This window comes from Rhinoderma darwinii, chromosome 9 (genome assembly GCF_050947455.1).
Source record: "Rhinoderma darwinii isolate aRhiDar2 chromosome 9, aRhiDar2.hap1, whole genome shotgun sequence".
In the NCBI taxonomy this organism is placed as follows: Eukaryota; Metazoa; Chordata; class Amphibia; order Anura; family Rhinodermatidae; genus Rhinoderma; species Rhinoderma darwinii.
This window is the reverse complement of record NC_134695.1, coordinates 84,755,847-84,777,262: the sequence shown is the minus strand read 5'-3', so window position 1 is coordinate 84,777,262 and position 21,416 is coordinate 84,755,847. Positions and strand designations below refer to the sequence as shown.

Below are 21,416 nucleotides of genomic sequence, written 5' to 3'. Positions count from 1 at the left end.
GGGTTCACTGGCTATAAACATCCTTTACATAAAGCTGTGGGGGAGTTTTTCCTGCCAGCTTAGCATGAGACAGAGCGCAACAGGCGTGCCAGAGCAGCCACACAGATCGCCATGATTTTCGGGATTATTAAATGCCATTTGTCTGTACAAATTACTATAGAGAATCCTGTAATCCTGCATCACGCTGGTCTAGGCTACTCAAATTTTGCTCCATACAGTAACATTTTTTTAATGTGGTATCCGATAGTCCAGCAGGTCTAATAATCTAGTAATGGTTTATTAATCAACTTTTTTTTTATTTTTAGAAAAACCTTAAATGTGGACGTCTTCACAGAAGGATTTGGAACCTCTGTGTTCACGTAGCGGTTGTCCTGTGCCTCACTGCGCTAATAAATGTGTGTGTCAAGGTAAATACATACATCCTGTAGCTTGCACCCCTTAAAGGAGTTTTCCCATAATCATCATTTATCACCTATCCTCAGGATAGGTGATAAATGTTGGATTGGTGGGGACCCGACCGCTGGGACCCGCACCGATCCAGAGAACAGGGGTCCCCGAGTGCCCTCTGTAAATGGAACGGTACTGCACATACTCGGCCATAAATGATGATTATGGGAAAACCCCTTTAATCTGGCCATAGACAGGAGATTTTTTATTACCCGATCCTGCTTATTTTGGCAGAAACTCCTGACGATTACATGTGTATGGGGACGGCTTGACTGACAACCTACATTGGGGGGATTGGATAGATTTAATTTCAACTCGTTCAATCCCATTTTTATTCCCCAGTGTTAAGTGGCACTAGAGGCAGCCTCTTTATGGAAATAACGTGCTCGTTTGAGTTTGCCTCCATAAGGATGTAATGTCATGTGCCACATGGGGCCTACTGCATGTACACACGCCCAACACGGACTGGAGAATTTTCCTGTTCAGTATATTTAAAACTATTTTCCTGGACATTTCCTTAAAGTGTTCCTCCAGTTGGGATCTCTCGCTTGATCCGAAATAAGGTTTTGGGAAACGCTACTGTATGACGCTCCGAGTGTATCGTTCACGGGTCCTGTTCTAATTAATAGGACCTGTGCGCGGTGTTCTCGAGGCTTCACACGATTGACACCTCTAAAAACATCTCTAGGCTCAATGCACACGATGCGTATTACGAGCAGTTTTGCCGCACAGATTTGTGTGCGCCAAATCCGCAGCGTAATACTGTACCAGCTTAGTCCATGAGATTCCAGGAAATCTCATGTACACGCAGCATGAAAACGCACCAAAAAAAGCAATAAAACGTAAAAAACATATAGAAAAACGCACGATTAGGTGCGGTTTTTACCTGTGAATTTCCTTCGTATTGCTTCGGTGTTGGTGCGTATTTACTGCAGCAAAATACGCAACGTGTGCATGTAGCCCTAAGATGATCTCTTAATTTCATTATACTTGGCCAGTTGACCTGAAGGTTTTTTAAATTAACACTTTAGTCATCAGTATTTTTTTCCTCAACAGAAAATCCTCAACCTGCAATCGGATGAACACATCTTCAAGTTTCTACAGGCAAAAATGGGCTTTAAAACCAGGTACGTTTGTGGATGAAACACGAGCACTTTACATATGCCTTAAAGGGAGACATCATTATTTTCACTAAAATGTCAGCGCCTTTTGTGGATGTTTTTTCTTTTTAGCAGAGTTGACAGAAACGAGCAGACTAGAAACTTAGGGGGAATTTAAGACGCTCTTATACACCAGTCTTACGATAAAGAAAGTTGGGGTAAAATGCGTCTTATTTATTAAGAGACAGATCCCTCTCAATAAAGTAGGCACGTCTCTGGCCATCCGTGTGCCAGAAAGTGAAATCTATGCCAGCTGCGAGCTTCTAGCTACGAGCTGGCATAGATTTTCAGCATAATTGACACCAGTTTCTTGCGTAAATCATGGTAAATTTGTTAGAATTGCGTGTGACCCCGTCCCTTTTGCTGAGACGCGCACGCTTTTTTAAACTTTTAAAGTTTAAATTTTTTTTGCGCAAAACAGGCATGCACCAAGGGTTCTAAAAACTGTATGTGTTCAGTGTTTTAATAAATTCAACCCAGAAAAGTATGGGTGGAATTTTTCTTGGCTTTCAGGGTGCACTATAGTAATGGGTCTTTGCCATGTCTTCCATAGGACGCACAAGCTCATGGGTCAACTAATAAACTCCTATTTGTCCTTCACTCTAGTGGAATGTTATGTGGGTCCTATCGGTGTCACTTAACCTTTTCACTGCATTCACTCAGTTAACACAGAAGTGAACAAAATGTTTACAGGGGTATTCCCATAATCAATATTTATCACCTAGCCATAGAATAGGTAATAAATATCTGGCGGGGGTCCGACCGCTGGGACCCCCACCGATCACGAGAATCGGCTTACTTTGCCCTTCCTGGGAGCCCCATATGAATGGAGTGGTAGTGGGCATACTCGGCCACCGCTCCATTCATTTCTATGGGGCTGCTGAAGATCGCGCTCGGCAGCCCCATAGAAATGAATAGAGTGGTGGCTGAGCATGCCCACTACCACTCCATTCATATGGGGCCTACAGGGACGGACAGATAAGCCTGTGATCGGTAAGGGTCCCAGCGGTTGGACCCCTACTGATCAGATATTTATCACCTGTCCTGTGGATAGGTGATAAATAATAATTATGGGCGAAACCCCTCTAATATATACATATGGTTGCCGATCAACTGGACCAAGCATTCTCCATGCTGCGTCTCCCACCTTTGTTTTAAACTTCTGGCAGTCGTTGTTGCTCATCAGTAGATTCTCCAGAAATCTAATAGACCTAAAGACTTCATGAATGTGTAATGATCCCTGAAAATATTGATCTATTATCATGAATTAAAAAATGGCGATGATATTGCAGCCGTAGTGTTCGCGCTATCCTGTCGTCTACACAGCATGCAGCATCCTGTAGCGCAGCAGCCACACAGAGCAGACCGTTTTGCTGTACTTTAGACCTCAGGACGTCACATTCGGCCATGTTTTGCTGCCCCTGTACACGTTTCTACCCGCACTGACTAATCCTGCCTATTACTTCCTTGTAGGGACTTCGATGCCAACCTTTACATTTGTGAGGAGTCGTTCCAGCTTCTACCATTGGACACGTTTGGGAGACTCTCCGATTCTTTTCTCCTTTACCCTTATGTTCTCATTTTCCTCTTCTTAGTCATTGCAACTGCCGTCACTGTGTTTAACAACCTCAGGTAATTTATGTTCTTTTTTCATTCATTATTATTATTATTTAATGGTGGCTGATGTAATTATACGACCAGGCTCCCACAGGTCACATACGCTGTGTAAAAACTATGCAGCATATATGACCTGGCATCCGCGTTGTGGTGTGGTTTTCCGCCCAAATTTCCGCTGCCGAAAGCAGCGTAGAAAAAAACCAAAAGACCTTTATACTTACTGCGGCTGTTGTCATGGTGACGCGTCCCTCCTTTGCCGTCCCTGTCCGGCCTCCCTGGGTGACGCTGCAGAGGTCACATGGGATGAAACGTCATCCCAGGAGGCCGGAATAGAGGAGGAAGCAGAGAGTCCTGGGAAAGTACAAATTTATTTATTTTTAGTTGCGATTTTCGTTGCGGAATTGTGATTTTTGCGGCCGAATCGCTGCAATTCCACCACAAGAGTCGCGACACTTGGCTATCTTTTGCGGTGAAGATCTGCAACAAAAACTCAGCATAAATTGACATGCTGTGGATGTAAATTCCACACCACAGGTGAATTACCTTTTTCGCTGCGTTTTTTTTCCGCAGTGTGGGCGTGAGATTTTCAAAATCTCATCCACTTTGCTGCTGCTGTAAACGCTGCGGAATTTACGGACAGAATTCTGTTGTGGGAACGTGGCCTACCATGTTTCACGTATTGTGATCTTATGATTGTCCTGCTTCATGATCTTGGTTTAAAGTGTAACTCCCAGTTAGAAGACCTAAATGTAATTATCCACAGGGGCCGTAGCTCCTTCTATACCTCAATATAATCAGCAGAGTTAGCATCTTTCCATAGATATGGCAGCTGGACCTTCTGTTATTTCTTCACTGTGCAGCTCGCTGTGTCTTTAAAGCTTCAGTATTCAGTATGGAAGCCTTGCTGCATAGATTTTATTAAAATGAATAGGACCAGATTAAAAAATAAACTTTTCTTTTGTTTCTCTATAAGAGATCCATGTAAAGGACAGCCTAAGGGCCTGTTCACATCACCGTTCGCTTTCCGTTCCGGGGTTCCGTCGGGTGAACCCCGCAACGGAAAGTGAAACCACAGCTTCCGTTTCAGTCACCATTGATATCAATCGTGACGGAAACATCGCTAATGGTTTCCGTTTGTCACCATTCCGGCAGGTTTCCGGTTTCCCGACGGAATCAATAGAGCAGTCGACTCCGCTATTGATTCCGTCGGAAAACCGGAAACCATTAGCAATGTTTCAGTCACCATTGATTCCAATGGTGACTGAAACGGAAGCTGTGGTTTCACTTTCCGTTGCGGGGTTCACCCGACGGAAACCTCAGACGGAACCCCGGAACGGGAAGCGAACGGTGATGTGAACAGGCCCTAACACAAAATCCATAAGAGGCCCCCTAGCTACCATGTGCCATTTATAATACAAATGGCACCAGATTCTACCCCTTGCCGCCATACAGGGGCATCACTCCTGCGGCTCTGTTATACGGGTTAGTAGTACAGGGACTCATCACACAGCTCTGCCTTCTAGTTGGAAATGTCTGCCGGAGTGGGATTTGTTTCTTTCTCCTTTACATCAGATGAATGGAAGAATTTTGGATTCGTTCTCAGGTGTAAATAACTGTAATTAAGATGCAAACTACTTCAGTCTCTTCACCAACATTTTTGTTTGATTTCCAGTAATCCTTCAACTTCGAAAAAGACGAATCCACATGAACAGAAGACGTGTTTAGTGAGGGCAGACGTTGCCTACAACCTAGTGCACAGCCTTCTGTTTGGATGCCTGGCCCTCAGCACTAATAGGTAAACCTACACTGCAGACACACGTATACTGGGTTCTAGTATAAAGTATTAGGCCGGGTTCACACGTAGCGTAAACACTGCGTTTTTTACGCATTGGATTTCAGTGCGGAAAATCTGCAGCGTATTATAGTATCAGCAAAGTGTTCAAATCTCATCCAAACGCTGCATGAAAAACCTGCCGAAAAAAACGTTCATAAATTCACCTGCGGTGCGTTTTTTAATCCGCAGCATGTCAATTTATGCCGCGGAAACACTGGTTTTCTGTTGCGGGATTTCCCTATTTGGGAGGTAAAACCCTCAACAAATAGCAGATGTTGCAGTTTTTGCAGTGAAAATCTCATCTTACCCAGAACTCTCTGCTCCTGCGTCCAGCCCGGCCTCCAGGGATGACACTTCATCCCATGTGACTGTTGCAGCGGTCACATGGAATGAAACGTCACCCCAGGAGTTTGGACTGCAGGAGGTCAGAGGGATGCGTCACCATGGTACGTATGAAAGGTTTTTTTGGTTTTTTTTCTAGCGCTGCTTTCCGCAGCGGAAATTTCTCCCGAAAAACTGCACCACAATGTGGTGCGGTATTTAGAACAGAACGCGCGGTGGTTCTAGGTCGGATCCACTGCATAGTTTTACGCAGCATATTCGACTCATGTGAACCCGGCTTTAGTATAAGGGTATGTGCACACACACTAATTACGTCCGTAATTGATGGACGTATTTCGGCCGCAAGTACCGGACCGAACACAGTGCAGGGAGCCGGGTTCTTAGCATCATAGTTATGTACGATGCTAGGAGTCCCTGCCTCTCCGTGGAACTACTGTCCCGTACTGAAAACATGATTACAGTACGGGACAGTTGTCCTGCAGCGAGGCAGGGACTCCTAGCATCGTACATAAGTATGATGCTAGGAGCCCGGCTCCCTGCACTGTGTTCGGTCCGGGACTTGTGGCCGAAATACGTCCGTCAATTACGGACGTAATTAGTGTGTATGCACATACCCTAAAGTTGTCCAGAGCAACCAATCAAGGTGCTGCTTCCATTTTTAAAAGGGCCCATGCAAGAATGAGAGGTGCAATCGGATTATTTGTTGTGAGCTTTTCTTTCTAGTTTTACTTACTCCATTGTGTTCCTCGTTGTATCTTACCAGTGACCCAAAAATAACATTGATGCTTTGTTGCAGAATGAAATATCTCTGGACGTCCCACATGTGCGTCCTTGCTTCTTTTGGACTTGCCAGTATGGACGTTTGGGGAGCTATACTTAGACTGTTGCGTCTGTACACACTGCAGAGGGTTAGTACATTGAATATACAGAATTATATTCTCTTAAAAAAAGCAGGGAATGTTTAACAAGTTACATGATTTAAGTATTGTTCTAATCAGATGCTTTTTCTAACACTGAAAATAAAAAAAAGTTACCGGTAGGTTCCCAGGTAGAAAATTTATACTAAATCAATTCATATTTGTTGTGATTCCACTTCTGCGCACTAGATGGCAGCACGGGGCCATACTTCAATGATTACAAGTGAAAGTTCTGCATTTACCCCAGTGCTCTCCTACCTGTGGCTCTACAGCTATCTAGCAATCTGTTATGTCATGCTGGGAGTTGTAGTCTAGCAGCAGCTGGAGAGCTGTAGGTGGGAGACAATTGATTTACAAGAATTCTTTATTTTCCAGACCAATTCTCTTCGATATTCTGCATCTATATTGGTGGTAATTGCTGTGATATTCAAGGTAAGAAAGTATTTATTTATGTGCGACATGAAAAATATATCTGCATTTTAATTATGACATTATTGGTACGTCCACATGGTATGGATTTGCCCTAGGGAAATCTGCAGCACATACATCACTCTGCAAAGTTTTTTTCCGAGGCATGTGAATGGGGTATAAAATACTACATTCACATTCATTGCCGGCAGTATGCTAGTGGATTCTGTCAGGATTAGGGCGCAGACTCAACATGGCTTCACATGAGGTAGTCTATTTTTTTATTTTTTTTTAGTGAGAGGGGGTTTCATGCGGTTTCTTTTGCATTGGTTTATAATCTTTTCATGATAAATACTAAATATATTAGAACATAAAGGACAAGTGAATTCATCATTTAGCTTGCTTTAAAATCTATAGGAAGAAATACATGCTGCTTTTCTGCGGTTTTGCTACAGCTGTAGTCATGGTTTTATAAAGGAAATTGTTCTAGCAAAACTAAGCAATGGGGAAACGTGACGGAGAGGCAACAAATCCACAACTGCAGCATGGACAGATTGTTGTGCGGTTTTCATAAAACTGTGCATCATGTATACAGCCTTAGGCTGGGTTCACACGACCTATTTTCAGGCGTTTTATGCCTCGAATTACGCCTGAAAAGACGGCTTCAATACGTCGGCAAACATCTGCCCATTGCTTTCAATGGGTTTGCCGATGTACTGTGCCGACGACCTTTAATTTTACGCGTCGCTGTCAGAAGACGACGCGTAAAATGACTGCCTTGGCAAAGAAGTGCAGGACACTTCTTGGGGAGGAATTTGAGCCGTTTTTCATTGAATCCAATGAAGAACAGCTCCAAATTAGGGTATGTGCACACGATAACGACCATTACGTCTAAAATTACGGAGCTGTTTTCAGGAGAAAACAGCTCCTGCATTTCAGACGTAATTGCTCGTACTCGCGTTATGCGAGGCGTCAATTACGGCCGTAATTTGGAGCTGTTCTTCATTGAAGTCAATGAAAAACGGCTCAAATTACGCCCCAAGAAGTGTCCTGCACTTCTTTGCCGAGGTAGTCATTTTACGCATCGTCTTTTGACAGCGACGCGTAAAATTAAAGGTCGTCGGCACAGTACATCGGCAAACCCATTGAAAGCAATGGGCAGATGTTTGCCGACGTATTGAAGCCGTCTTTTCAGGCGTAATTCGAGGCGTAAAACGCCTGAAAATAGGTAGTGTGAACCCAGCCTTATACTTGTCGAGTTCTCTATGGCTTGTTGCTTCTCCTAAGCGAGGTTCCTATCCAGGTCATTAGGGGAGGTTGGCAGCTGAGGAAAATGGTACAAATAATTTCTTCTGGTGGATTCTTATATTTATATAACTTAATATTTTAGACTGAGGCCTAACACACACCTGGTATCACATGTAGCCCGAACACGCAGTTAAAGGATATTGTACACCTTTTGAAGAAGTTTTTTTTTTTCTTTTACTAAAACAGTGTATTCGAGTGTTTTGTGCAACTTTGTAATTTACTTTTATCAAAAATTATTTCGACTTTTTCAGATACAGCTTCTATGTATCCTGGATATATAGAAGCTGCATCCTTCGCTAAAACCTGAATCTGTCGGGCCAGCGGGTCCACGCAGGATCCAGTTCATAACTTAGATGTGATCGATAACAGGCGTTTCTGATCGGCGGGGGTGCCAGGAGTTGGATCCCCAAGGATCAGATATTGATGTCTTATCCTAAGCATTGTGGACCTGCTTTGATGCCTGTTCCATATGTCCTAAGTTTTTTCTGTGTTTTTAGTTCTTGCCAAGGATCACTGAGGAGATCTCGGAGCTGCGGGAATTCTATGACCCGGATACAGTGCAGCTAATGAACTGGATAAAGTAAGCGCAAACCTTTTCATGTCTGTCTAATCTAAATGTGATAATCCCTGTACATATCACAGATGAGGTAGCAGCGCTGCGCAGATATTTCTTACTGACTATGGCGACTACAAAGCGTATATAGGTGACCGGTCCTGTAACACGTACCCCAAAAGACTTACGTCTGGAATAGAGACCTACCCCGAGAGACTTACATCTGGAATAGAGACCTAACCCGAGAGACTTGCGTCTGGAATAGAGACCTACCCCGAGAGACTTGCGTCTGGAATAGAGACCTACCCCGAGAGACTTGCGTCTGGAATAGAGACCTAACCCGAGAGACTTGCGTCTGGAATAGAGACCTACCCCGAGAGGCTTGGGTCTGGAATAGAGAGCTACCCCGAGAGACTTGTGTCTGGAATAGAGACCTACCCCGAGAGACTTGGGTCTGGAATAGAGACCTACCCCGAGAGACTTGGGTCTGGAATAGAGACCTACCCCGAGAGACTTGGGTCTGGAATAGAGACCTACCCCGAGAGACTTGGGTCTGGAATAGAGACCTACCCCGAGAGACTTGGGTCTGGAATAGAGAAATACCCCGAGAGACTTGGGTCTGGAATAGAGAAATACCCCGAGAGACTTGGGTCTGGAATAGAGACCTACCCCGAGAGACTTGGGTCTGGAATAGAGACCTACCCCGAGAGACTTGGGTCTGGAATAGAGACCTACCCCGAGAGACTTGGGTCTGGAATAGAGACCTACCCCGAGAGACTTGCGTATGGAATAGAGACCTACCCCGAGAGACTTGCGTATGGAATAGAGACCTACCCCAATAGACTGACATCTGGAGTTACAGCAACAGGGGGCACCACAAAATATTGCATTTTTAGGGGGTGAATACTTATGCACATTAAAGTTCTCTGTTCTTATTGTTTGTGTCATAAAAATATTTTGCACCTCCGGAGTGGTAGAAAAACCCCAAAAATCCATTTTAATTCAAGGTTGTAATGCAACAAAACAGGAAACACCCCAAGGGGAAAAAGGGGTGAACACTTGGCAAGGCGCTGTATTTGACTCAGACGATGTGTGACCGGCTGCTGTTAATCTTTGTTTTTCACTTGTGGTTTAGTTGCTTGCAGTTTAAAATTATTCCATTTGTATTGTAATAAAAAATAAGTTCACCGTGTGCAGACAGACGTCTTTTTCTACAAGCAAAGCTGCAGTGTAAAGCATGTTCTAGGGACCGGATAGCAGCTATGATCAGATAGCAGGTGGATTTTTAGACTTTATAGTTAACACAGCTGAACTGGAGTCACATTGCCAACACTAAAGGAATTAATTAGCAGGTAAGCGTTACAATGGCGGTCATTCGTAGCTTTTCAAGTGCCGCCACCTAAGACACAAGTCATCTTATTAGCAGCTCGTTATATTTCGCCTCCTGCCTGTTCCATGATGGCGCTCACTTGTGTGCAGTCCCCGGTTTGTGATCTCTCTCCCTGATTAAATAATATCACATCTGCTTTATGTTAATCTTTCGGCCCCTCGCCAGAGGATGCCGAGTCCTTGAAAGCGAAAAAAAGCCGTTCTCGGCGATTTCTGAAATAACTATTGATATTTTTTTTTATGATAAACTGTTCTGGTGACAAGATGTTTAAGGCCATCATCTTATTTAACGCCGGCTTATACTTTATGCATTTTTTTGTCTCCGGAGAGCAGTTTATGTTGGAACAGATATAATTCAAACAGAACCGTAATACGTCGACTATATCATCGGCATCCTGAAGGAGAAGAGCTGAGACGGCAAAATATCTGCAGGGCTTTGTAAAGTGTAACCCGCAGAACAGAGGAAAATTACGGAAACGTTCGTTTATCAGGATATCGTCACCGCCGCACTATAATGGTGTACACTTGGATTAGAGCCAAAGGCGGTGACATCTCCCAGTAGAAATGTGTGACTTGCAGGTTAAAAAAAAAAAATCAGGGGAATTCTAAATCCATTGTATAGTAGTCACTTTATCTAATGAGCTTAAAGGGGTTCTCTACTTGACCGTCCCTTTCTAGATGTCCTATGAGGGTATATGGAGGTAATTGAGGGCATGGGCTCAGATAATCAGAGCAGAAAACATCCCATGGAGGACCCGTCCCATTCCTGTCCTGTTTATTAAATAAATAACAACAGTGGCTTTATTACGTTTTATTTATCTGTTGTGTAGGTCAAATACCCCCAAACACGCAGTGTTTGCTGGGAGCATGCAACTGCTGGCAGGGGTGAAACTGTGTACAGGGAGAATACTGACCAACCACCCCCATTACGAAGACAAAGTCCTGAGGGAAAGAACACAACAGGTATAAGTATTATAGTAGTTATATTCTTGTATATAGGAGCAGTATTATAGTAGTTATATTCTTGTATATAGGGGGCAGTATTATAGTAGTTATATTCTTGTATATAGGAGCAGTATTATAGTAGTTATATTCTTGTATATAGGAGCAGTATTATAGTAATTATATTCTTGTATATAGGAGCAGTATTATAGTAGTTATATTCTTGTATATAGGAGCAGTATTATAGTAGTCATATTCTTGTATAGAGGGGGCAGTATTATAGTAGTTATATTCTTGTATATAGGAGCAGTATTATAGTAGTTATAGTCTTGTATATATGAGCAGTATTATAGTAGTTATATTCTTGTATATAGGAGCAGTATTATAGTAGTTATATTCTTGTATATAGGTGGCAGTATTATAGTAGTTATATTCTTGTATATAGTGACAGTATTATAGTAGTTATATTCTTGTATATAGGAGGCAGTATTATAGTAGTTATATTCTTGTATAGAGGGGGCAGTATTATAGTAGTTATATTCTTGTATATAGGGGCAGTATTATAGTAGTTATATTCTTGTATATAGGGGCAGTATTATAGCAGTTATATTCTTGTATATAGGAGGCAGTATTATAGTAGTTATATTCTTGTATATAGGGGCAGTATTATAGTAGTTATATTCTTGTATATAGGGGGCAGTATTATAGTAGTTATATTCTTGTATATAGGGGACAGTATTATAGTAGTTATATTCTTGTATATAGGGGGCAGTATTATAGTAGTTATATTCTTGTATATAGGAGGCAGTATTATAGTAGTTATATTCTTGTATATAGGAGCAGTATTATAGTAGTTATATTCTTGTATATAGGAGCAGTATTATAGTAGTTATATTCTTGTATATAGGGGGCAGTATTATAGTAGTTATATTCTTGTATATAGGGGCAGTATTATAGTAGTTATATTCTTGTATATAGGGGCAGTATTATAGCAGTTATATTCTTGTATATAGGAGGCAGTATTATAGTAGTTATATTCTTGTATATAGGGGCAGTATTATAGTAGTTATATTCTTGTATATAGGAGGCAGTATTATAGTAGTTATATTCTTGTCTATAGGAGGCAGTATTATAGTAGTTATATTCTTGTATATAGGAGGCAGTATTATAGTAATATTCTTGTATATAGGGGCAGTATTATAGCAGTTATATTCTTGTATATAGGAGGCAGTATTATAGTAGTTATATTCCTGTATATAGGGGGCAGTATTATAGTAGTTATATTCTTGTATATAGGAGGCAGTATTATAGTAGTTCTATTCTTGTATATAGGGGGCAGTATTATAGTAGTTCTATTCTTGTATATAGGGGGCAGTATTATAGTAGTTATATTCTTGTATATAGGGAGCAGTATTATAGTAGTTACATTCTTGTATATAGGGAGCAGTATTATAGTAGTTATATTCTTGTATATAGGAGGCAGTATTATAGTAGTTATATTCTTGTATATAGGAGCAGTATTATAGTAGTTATATTCTTGTATATAGGGGGCAGTATTATAGTAGATATATTCTTGTATATAGGGGCAGTATTATAGCAGTTATATTCTTGTATATATGAGGCAGTATTATAGTAGTTCTATTCTTGTATATAGGGGGCAGTATTATAGTAGTTATATTCTTGTATATAGGGAGCAGTATTATAGTAGTTACATTCTTGTATATAGGGAGCAGTATTATAGTAGTTATATTCTTGTATATAGGAGGCAGTATTATAGTAGTTATATTCTTGTATATAGGAGCAGTATTATAGTAGTTATATTCTTGTATATAGGGGGCAGTATTATAGTAGTTATATTCTTGTATATAGGGGGCAGTATTATAGTAGTTATATTCTTGTATATAGGAGGCAGTATTATAGTAGTTATATTCTTGTATATAGGGGCAGTATTATAGTAGTTATATGCTTGTATATAGGGGGTAGTATTATAGTAGTTATATTCTTGTATATAGGGGGCAGTATTATAGTAGTTATATGCTTGTATATAGGGGGTAGTATTATAGTAGTTATATTCTTGTATATAGGGGGCAGTATTATAGTTGTTATTTTCTTGTATATAGGGGCAGTATTATAGTGGTTATTTTCTTGTATATAGGGGCAGTATTATAGTAGTTATATTCTTGTATATAGGGGGCAGTATTATAGTAGTTCTATTCTTGTATATAGGGGGCAGTATTATAGTAGTTATATTCTTGTATATAGGGGGCAGTATTATAGTAGATATATTCTTGTATATAGGGGCAGTATTATAGTGGTTATTTTCTTGTATATAGGGGCAGTATTATAGTGGTTATTTTCTTGTATATAGGGGCAGTATTATAGTAGTTATATTCTTGTATATAGGGGCAGTATATAGTAGTTATATTCTTGTATATAGGGGCAGTATATAGTAGTTATATTCTTGTATATAGGGGGCAGTATTATAGTAGTTCTATTCTTGTATATAGGGGGCAGTATTATAGCAGTTATATACTTGTATATAGAGAGCAGTATTATAGTAGTTATATTCTTGTATATACGAGCAGTATTATAGTAGTTATATTCTTGTATATAGGGGCAGTATTATAGTACTTATATTCTTGTATATAGGAGCAGTATTATAGTAGTTATATTCTTGTATATAGGGGGCAGTATTATAGTAGATATATTCTTGTATATAGGGGCAGTATTATAGCAGTTATATTCTTGTATATATGAGGCAGTATTATAGTAGTTCTATTCTTGTATATAGGGGGCAGTATTATAGTAGTTATATTCTTGTATATAGGGAGCAGTATTATAGTAGTTACATTCTTGTATATAGGGAGCAGTATTATAGTAGTTATATTCTTGTATATAGGAGGCAGTATTATAGTAGTTATATTCTTGTATATAGGAGCAGTATTATAGTAGTTATATTCTTGTATATAGGGAGCAGTATTATAGTAGTTATATTCTTGTATATAGGGGCAGTATTATAGTAGTTATATTCTTGTATATAGGGGCAGTATTATAGTAGTTATATTCTTATATATAGGGGGCAGTATATAGTAGTTATATTCTTGTATATAGGAGGCAGTATTATAGTAGTTATATTCTTGTATATAGGGAGCAGTATTATAGTAGTTATATTCTTGTATATAGGGGGCAGTATTATAGTAGTTATATTCTTGTATATAGGAGGCAGTATTATAGTAGTTATATTCTTGTATATAGGGGCAGTATTATAGTAGTTCTATTATTGTATATAGGGGGCAGTATTATAGTAGTTATATTCTTGTATATAGGAGGCAGTATTATAGTAGTTATATTCTTGTATATAGGGGCAGTATTATAGTACTTATATTCTTGTATATAGGAGCAGTATTATAGTAGTTATATTCTTGTATATAGGGGCAGTATTATAGTACTTATATTCTTGTATATAGGAGCAGTATTATAGTAGTTATATTCTTGTATATAGGGGCAGTATAATAGTAGTTATATTCTTGTATATAGGGGCAGTATTATAGTAGTTATATTCTTATATATAGGGGGCAGTATATAGTAGTTATATTCTTGTATATAGGAGGCAGTATTATAGTAGTTATATTCTTGTATATAGGGGCAGTATTATAGTAGTTCTATTATTGTATATAGGGGGCAGTATTATAGTAGTTATATTCTTGTATATAGGAGCAGTATTATAGTAGTTATATTCTTGTGTATAGGGGCAGTATTATAGTAGTTATATTCTTGTATATAGGGGCAGTATTATAGTAGTTATATTCTTGTATATAGGGGGCAGTATTATAGTAGTTATATTCTTGTATATAGGAGGCAGTATTATAGTAGTTATATTCTTGTATATAGGGGGCAGTATTATAGTAGTTATATTCTTGTATATAGGAGCAGTATTAAAGTTGTTCTATTCTTGTATATAGGGGGCAGTATAATAGTAGTTATATTCTTGTATATAGGAGGCAGTATTATAGTAGTTATATTCTTGTATATAGAGAGCAGTATTATAGTAGTTATATTCTTGTATATAGGAGGCAGTATTATAGTAGTTATATTCTTGTATATAGGGGGCAGTATTATAGTAGTTATATTCTTGTATATAGAGGGCAGTATTATAGTAGTTATATTCTTGTATATAGGGAGCAGTATTATAGTAGTTATATTCTTGTATATAGGAGGCAGTATTATAGTAGTTATATTCTTCTATATAGGGGGCAGTATTATAGTAGTTATATTCTTGTATATAGAGGGCAGTATTATAGTAGTTATATTCTTGTATATAGGGAGCAGTATTATAGTAGTTATATTCTTGTATATAGGGGGCAGTATTATAGTAGTTATATTCTTGTATATAGGGGCAGTATTATAGTAGTTATATTCTTGTATATAGGGGCAGTATTATAGTAGTTATATTCTTATATATAGGGGGCAGTATATAGTAGTTATATTCTTGTATATAGGAGCAGTATTATAGTAGTTATATTCTTGTATATAGGGGGCAGTATTATAGTAGTTATATTCTTGTATATAGGAGGCAGTATTATAGTAGTTATATTCTTGTATATAGGGGACAGTATTATAGTAGTTATATTCTTGTATATAGGGAGCAGTATTATAGTACTTATATTCTTGTATATAGGGGGCAGTATTATAGTAGTTATATTCTTGTATATAGGGGGCAGTATTATAGTAGTTATATTCTTGTATATAGGGGCAGTATTATAGTAGTTCTATTATTGTATATAGGGGGCAGTATTATAGTAGTTATATTCTTGTATATAGGAGGCAGTATTATAGTAGTTATATTCTTGTATATAGGAGGCAGTATTATAGTAGTTCTATTCTTGTATATAGGGGGCAGTATTATAGTAGTTCTATTCTTGTATATAGGAGCAGTATTATAGTAGTTATATTCTTGTATATAGGAGCAGTATTATAGTAGTTATATTCTTATATATAGGGGGCAGTATATAGTAGTTATATTCTTGTATATAGGAGGCAGTATTATAGTAGTTATATTCTTGTATATAGGAGGCAGTATTATAGTAGTTATATTCTTGTATATAGGGGCAGTATTATAGTAGTTCTATTATTGTATATAGGGGGCAGTATTATAGTAGTTATATTCTTATATATAGGGGCAGTATATAGTAGTTATATTCTTGTATATAGGAGCAGTATTATAGTAGTTATATTCTTGTATATAGGGGGCAGTATTATAGTAGTTATATTCTTGTATATAGGAGGCAGTATTATAGTAGTTATATTCTTGTATATAGGGGACAGTATTATAGTAGTTATATTCTTGTATATAGGGAGCAGTATTATAGTACTTATATTCTTGTATATAGGGGGCAGTATTATAGTAGTTATATTCTTGTATATAGGAGGCAGTATTATAGTAGTTATATTCTTGTATATAGGGGCAGTATTATAGTAGTTCTATTATTGTATATAGGGGGCAGTATTATAGTAGTTATATTCTTGTATATAGGAGGCAGTATTATAGTAGTTATATTCTTGTATATAGGAGGCAGTATTATAGTAGTTATATTCTTGTATATAGGGGGCAGTATTATAGTAGTTATATTCTTGTATATAGGAGCAGTATTATAGTAGTTATATTCTTGTATATAGGAGCAGTATTATAGTAGTTATATTCTTGTATATAGGAGCAGTATTATAGTAGTTATATTCTTGTATATAGGGGTACAGTATTATAGTAGTTATATTCTTGTATATAGGGGCAGTAATATAGTAGTTATATTCTTGTATATAGGGGTACAGTATTATAGTAGTTATATTCTTGTATATAGGGGTACAGTATTATAGTAGTTATATTCTTGTATATAGGGGCAGTATTATAGTAGTTATATTCTTGTATATAGGGGCAGTATTATAGTAGTTATATTCTTGTATATAGGGGGTAGTATTATAGTAGTTATATTCTTGTATATAGGGGGTAGTATTATAGTAGTTATATTCTTGTATATAGGGGGAGTATTATAGTAGTTATATTCTTGTATATAGGAGGCAGTATTATAGTAGTTATATTCTTGTATATAGGGGTACAGTATTATAGTAGTTATATTCTTGTATATAGGGGGCAGTATTATAGTAGTTATATTCCTGTATATAGGGGGCAGTATTATAGTAGTTATATTCTTGTATATAGGGGGCAGTATTATAGTAGTTATATTCCTGTATATAGGAGCAGTATTATAGTAGTTATATTCCTGTATATAGGGGGCAGTATTATAGTAGTTATATTCTTGTATATAGGGGGCAGTATTATAGTAGTTATATTCTTGTATATAGGGGGCAGTATTATAGTAGTTATATTCTTGTATATAGTGGGCAGTATTATAGTAGTTATATTCCTGTATATAGGAGCAGTATTATAGTAGTTATATTCTTGTATATAGGGTCAGTATTATAGTAGTTATATTCTTGTATATAGGGTCAGTATTATAGTAGTTATATTCCTGTATATAGGAGCAGTATTATAGTAGTTATATTCTTGTATATAGGGTCAGTATTATAGTAGTTATATTCTTGTATATAGGAGCAGTATTATAGCAGTTATATTCTTTTATATAGGAGCAGTATTATAGTAGTTATATTCTTGTATATAGGGTCAGTATTATAGTAGTTATATTCTTGTATATAGGGTCAGTATTATAGTAGTTATATTCCTGTATATAGGAGCAGTATTATAGTAGTTATATTCTTGTATATAGGGTCAGTATTATAGTAGTTATATTCTTGTATATAGGGAGCAGTATTATAGTAGTTATATTCTTTTATATAGGAGCAGTATTATAGTAGTTATATTCTTGTATATAGGAGCAGTATTATAGTAGTTATATTCTTGTATATAGGGGGCAGTATTATAGTAGTTATAGTCTTGTATATAGGAGGCAGTATTATAGTAGTTATATTCTTGTATATAGGAGCAGTATTATAGTAGTTATATTCTTGTATATAGGGAGCAGTATTATAGTAGTTATATTCTTTTATATAGGAGCAGTATTATAGTAGTTATATTCTTGTATATAGGGAGCAGTATTATAGTAGTTATATTCTTTTATATAGGAGCAGTATTATAGTAGTTATATTCCTGTATATAGGGGGCAGTATTATAGTTGTTAATGCTGGTAAACAAAATATATTCGTTCTAATTTTATTGTGTCATATTACAGGTGTACCAGGTTTATGCAAAGACATCCCCAGAAGATGTTCACACTATTCTGAGGTCTTTTGGGACAGACTATGTGATCCTAGAAGACAGTATATGTTATGAAAGGAGACACGGCCGAGGATGCCGTCTGCGAGATCTGCTGGATATTAATAACGGACATGTAAGACAAATGTATCGGGGTTGTCCCACAAAAATTATTTATCTACAAGATGGGTAATAAATGTTTGATCACTGTGGGTCCGACATCTAGAACCCCAGCTATCATGACAACGAGTATCCCATGTCCCCTGTATGATTGAAGTGGTTGTCAGACGTGCGAACTACCACTCCAATCATTCTCTATAGAACTGGGGGAAATAGTTGAGTTTATCTCTCTTGATTATTATAAGTCCTGCTCGGCTTTTTATGTGGATTTGATCCGGGGTTCTTTGAATGGTCCCTGTTCAACTCCAGCTTTATATTTACGTTCTCCTTGAGCGGCTTTTCATGTGACTTTGAGAATTCAGCTGACGTGTGTCAATCAGTTTGAGGACTTCACTACAAGGACTTGGCCGACAGCCACAAGCAATGATATTGTTACAGGACTTTTTTTTCTTTTTGCAGTAATGCGTTTATTTTCTTTAGAAATTAACCCTTTATATGCTGCAAAGATTCTCTATTAGGTAGACAGGAAGGCTGCTAAGACCCAGAGTCCTGGAGGCTGCTGTATCTGGAGCTAGATATCAGATTTATCTGGACAATGGGAGTAATGTTTTGTTTTGCAGGCGCTCTACAATGGCCATTTTGTGTTTCCTTGCCAATTTCAAGATCTCTGCATGCTGTGAGTGAATGGACACATGCTTGATTACATGCGGTAGCTGAAGATCTGTCCCACTCACAATCCAAATTAGCCTAACAAACTAGACTCTAGGCTGATACAATCGATCAAACTATCAGTACAGGTGAAAATTTCTGCTACTGATGTGGTCTTCTCCCAGAGGATTGTCTAGACTGGATACAACTGTAACAACCCCTCAGCTGTGAGAAGTATTAGGTCCTGTTCACACATCGTTTTTTTGCAGGCAGAAAAATCTGCCTCAAAATTCCATCAGGAATTTTGAGGTAGATTTTGACCTTCCTGCAAATTCCTGCTGCGATTTTCGGCGGCGGGCGAAAAACACTATCGCTGCCTCCCATTAATTTCAAAAGCGAAACCGCAGCAAAAAAGAGCATGCCGGTATTTTTTTTTTTTTTTACTGCGGCGGCTAAAAACCGCAGTGGAAAAAAATGCCGCTGCGTCCCATTAATTTCAAAGGCGGAACCGCAGCAAGAAAGAGCATGCCGGTGTTTTGTTTTTTTTACTGCGAGCGGCTAAAAATCACAGTGGAAAAAACCGCCGCTGCGTCCCATTGAAATCAATGGGAGGCGGTTTCGCCTATTTTTTGCTGTTGATTCCGACCATTTCTTAGTCAAAATCAGTGTAAAAAAAAAAGTGTAAACTGGGCCGTGGGGTCTATTCACATGATGCAAAAAAATGCAATACAACCACGATGTGTGAATAGACCCTTAGTTCAGGTGTTTTGTCCTCTGGATGTAAATAAGAATGTTGCCATTCACTAAAAGCAAGCAGGTATCTTGAATATAGAGTGGAATTGAAACACAAAGTATATTGCTTTAAATAAACATGAATCTCATTATAGATGACATCGCTCTTATGATGTTCTCAGCAGAAATGATCATAGACCGTAAAGTGAGAGCTCACGTTTCCCATCCCCTCCTACAGATCATGGATGGCCCTGGATACGACGACCCCGATTTAAAGCCTTCACCTGCGCCACGTTTCTGCGACGAAGTAAAGAGAGATTCACCTTCCTACACAAAATATTTCACCAGGGTCTTCAAGAACAAAACCTTCCACGTTTACAGACTAACCCGGAAAGCTGTGGTGAAGTAGCTGGGCGATGGCGGACTGCGCCGCGCACGAAGACGTGTCAGAATTCCGCGACCAGCTCTGGTCTGTTTTATCGTGTTTTTAATAGCATAGTGTTTGAACTCTGAGTGAGGGGAGTCACGGATCGCACAGTATTGTGACAGAGAACTAATCTTGGTGACTCCGTCCGCTTGTTCCTTGGGAATCTGCCATTTTATCCGTTTTATTTTTTGCACAGGGTTCAGTTTTTACGAAACAACGTTCTCTCATTAACCACCGAAGTGTGAGACTCTTTATATTATTATGTGCCAAATACTTCTGTATTATCTGTGGTGGCATATAAGGGACCGATGTATCACAAATGATGGGACTCTGATCAATGATCCCTATTTTTGTCAAGAAAAAAATGTGAATTATTGGTGTTCTTTTTTTTTTTTTGGAGTTTGCGGCTGACCCGGATGTCTGATGTTCAGACCATGTTCATGTTAACGAGGATTCTTCATTTTGTTAAAGTCTAACAAGGACCATCACCAAATTCCTTTAGGACTAAAACTCCCTTAAAATAATATAATGTTGTAGCCAGTGATGTTTTGTGTGTTGATTCGGGATTATTAAACGATTAGACGGAAGAGCTGCCACATACTGTAGGTTTAAAGAGCAATTCCAGGGAAATATGGAAACTCTCCCGTGTTCTGGTCCATAGGAAGCTGCACCTATAGATATTACATTCTCCTGATATAAGGAGCTGTAGTAAAATAGTTTAATGTGGACTCTGGGCAAAACAAAGACTCTCTGCGGCCACAGCTGAAGCGCTTCTTGGTCATGTTATTATAACCAGCGCCGGCGGCAGCTACGGCCTGGAAGACGGACAGCCGAGAACTTTTGGGGCAACTGGACCTCCATAAGTTTTGCCCAAAGTCACACTGGGTTTGAAATATGACACCTACTTTTGCGAGCAAAAAATATGCTCGGAAGCATTGCCATTTCCCTTCCCCCCCCCCCCTCCCCCCTCCTCTTGGCAGCTCATATAAAGTGCAATTCTCAGTAAGGGCAAAATTGATCTAGTTCAGGAGAAATCATCCCGATGCAGGAGGAGAGCCACATTTGGAATTAATATAACAGTACTTGTGTCTCTTTCAAAAATGAAACATTGTCATTTTTACACCTTAGCATTAAAGGGGTTGTTCTAGGATTAGAAAAACATGGCTTCTTCTAAAAACAGCACCCCCACCTGACCACAGGTTGGTTGTGGTATAGCAGGTCGGCCCCATTCACTTCAATGTAGCTCAGGTCAGATATGTTTTGTTTTTTTTTTTAAATCCTGGACTTCCCCTTTAAATGTACTAGAAA

At 38.5% G+C, this 21,416-nt stretch overlaps 1 protein-coding gene across 2 annotated transcripts in view; it reads left to right on the top strand.

Moving 5' to 3' along the window:
- Positions 1-20,695, top strand: part of DPY19L3 (dpy-19 like C-mannosyltransferase 3) — a 44,101-nt gene extending 23,406 nt beyond the window's left edge. For both annotated transcript variants that reach the window (XM_075838390.1, XM_075838388.1), the window contains exons 10-19: positions 306-407; positions 1,504-1,574; positions 3,081-3,239; positions 4,897-5,019; positions 6,197-6,308; positions 6,693-6,749; positions 8,531-8,613; positions 10,806-10,938; positions 18,159-18,317; positions 19,920-20,695. In XM_075838390.1, the coding sequence (XP_075694505.1) occupies positions 306-407; positions 1,504-1,574; positions 3,081-3,239; positions 4,897-5,019; positions 6,197-6,308; positions 6,693-6,749; positions 8,531-8,613; positions 10,806-10,938; positions 18,159-18,317; positions 19,920-20,090 (1,170 nt within the window). In that variant the 3' untranslated portion in view covers positions 20,091-20,695. The remainder of the gene's footprint in view (positions 1-305; positions 408-1,503; positions 1,575-3,080; positions 3,240-4,896; positions 5,020-6,196; positions 6,309-6,692; positions 6,750-8,530; positions 8,614-10,805; positions 10,939-18,158; positions 18,318-19,919) is intronic.
- The last annotated feature ends 721 nt before the right edge of the window (positions 20,696-21,416 follow it).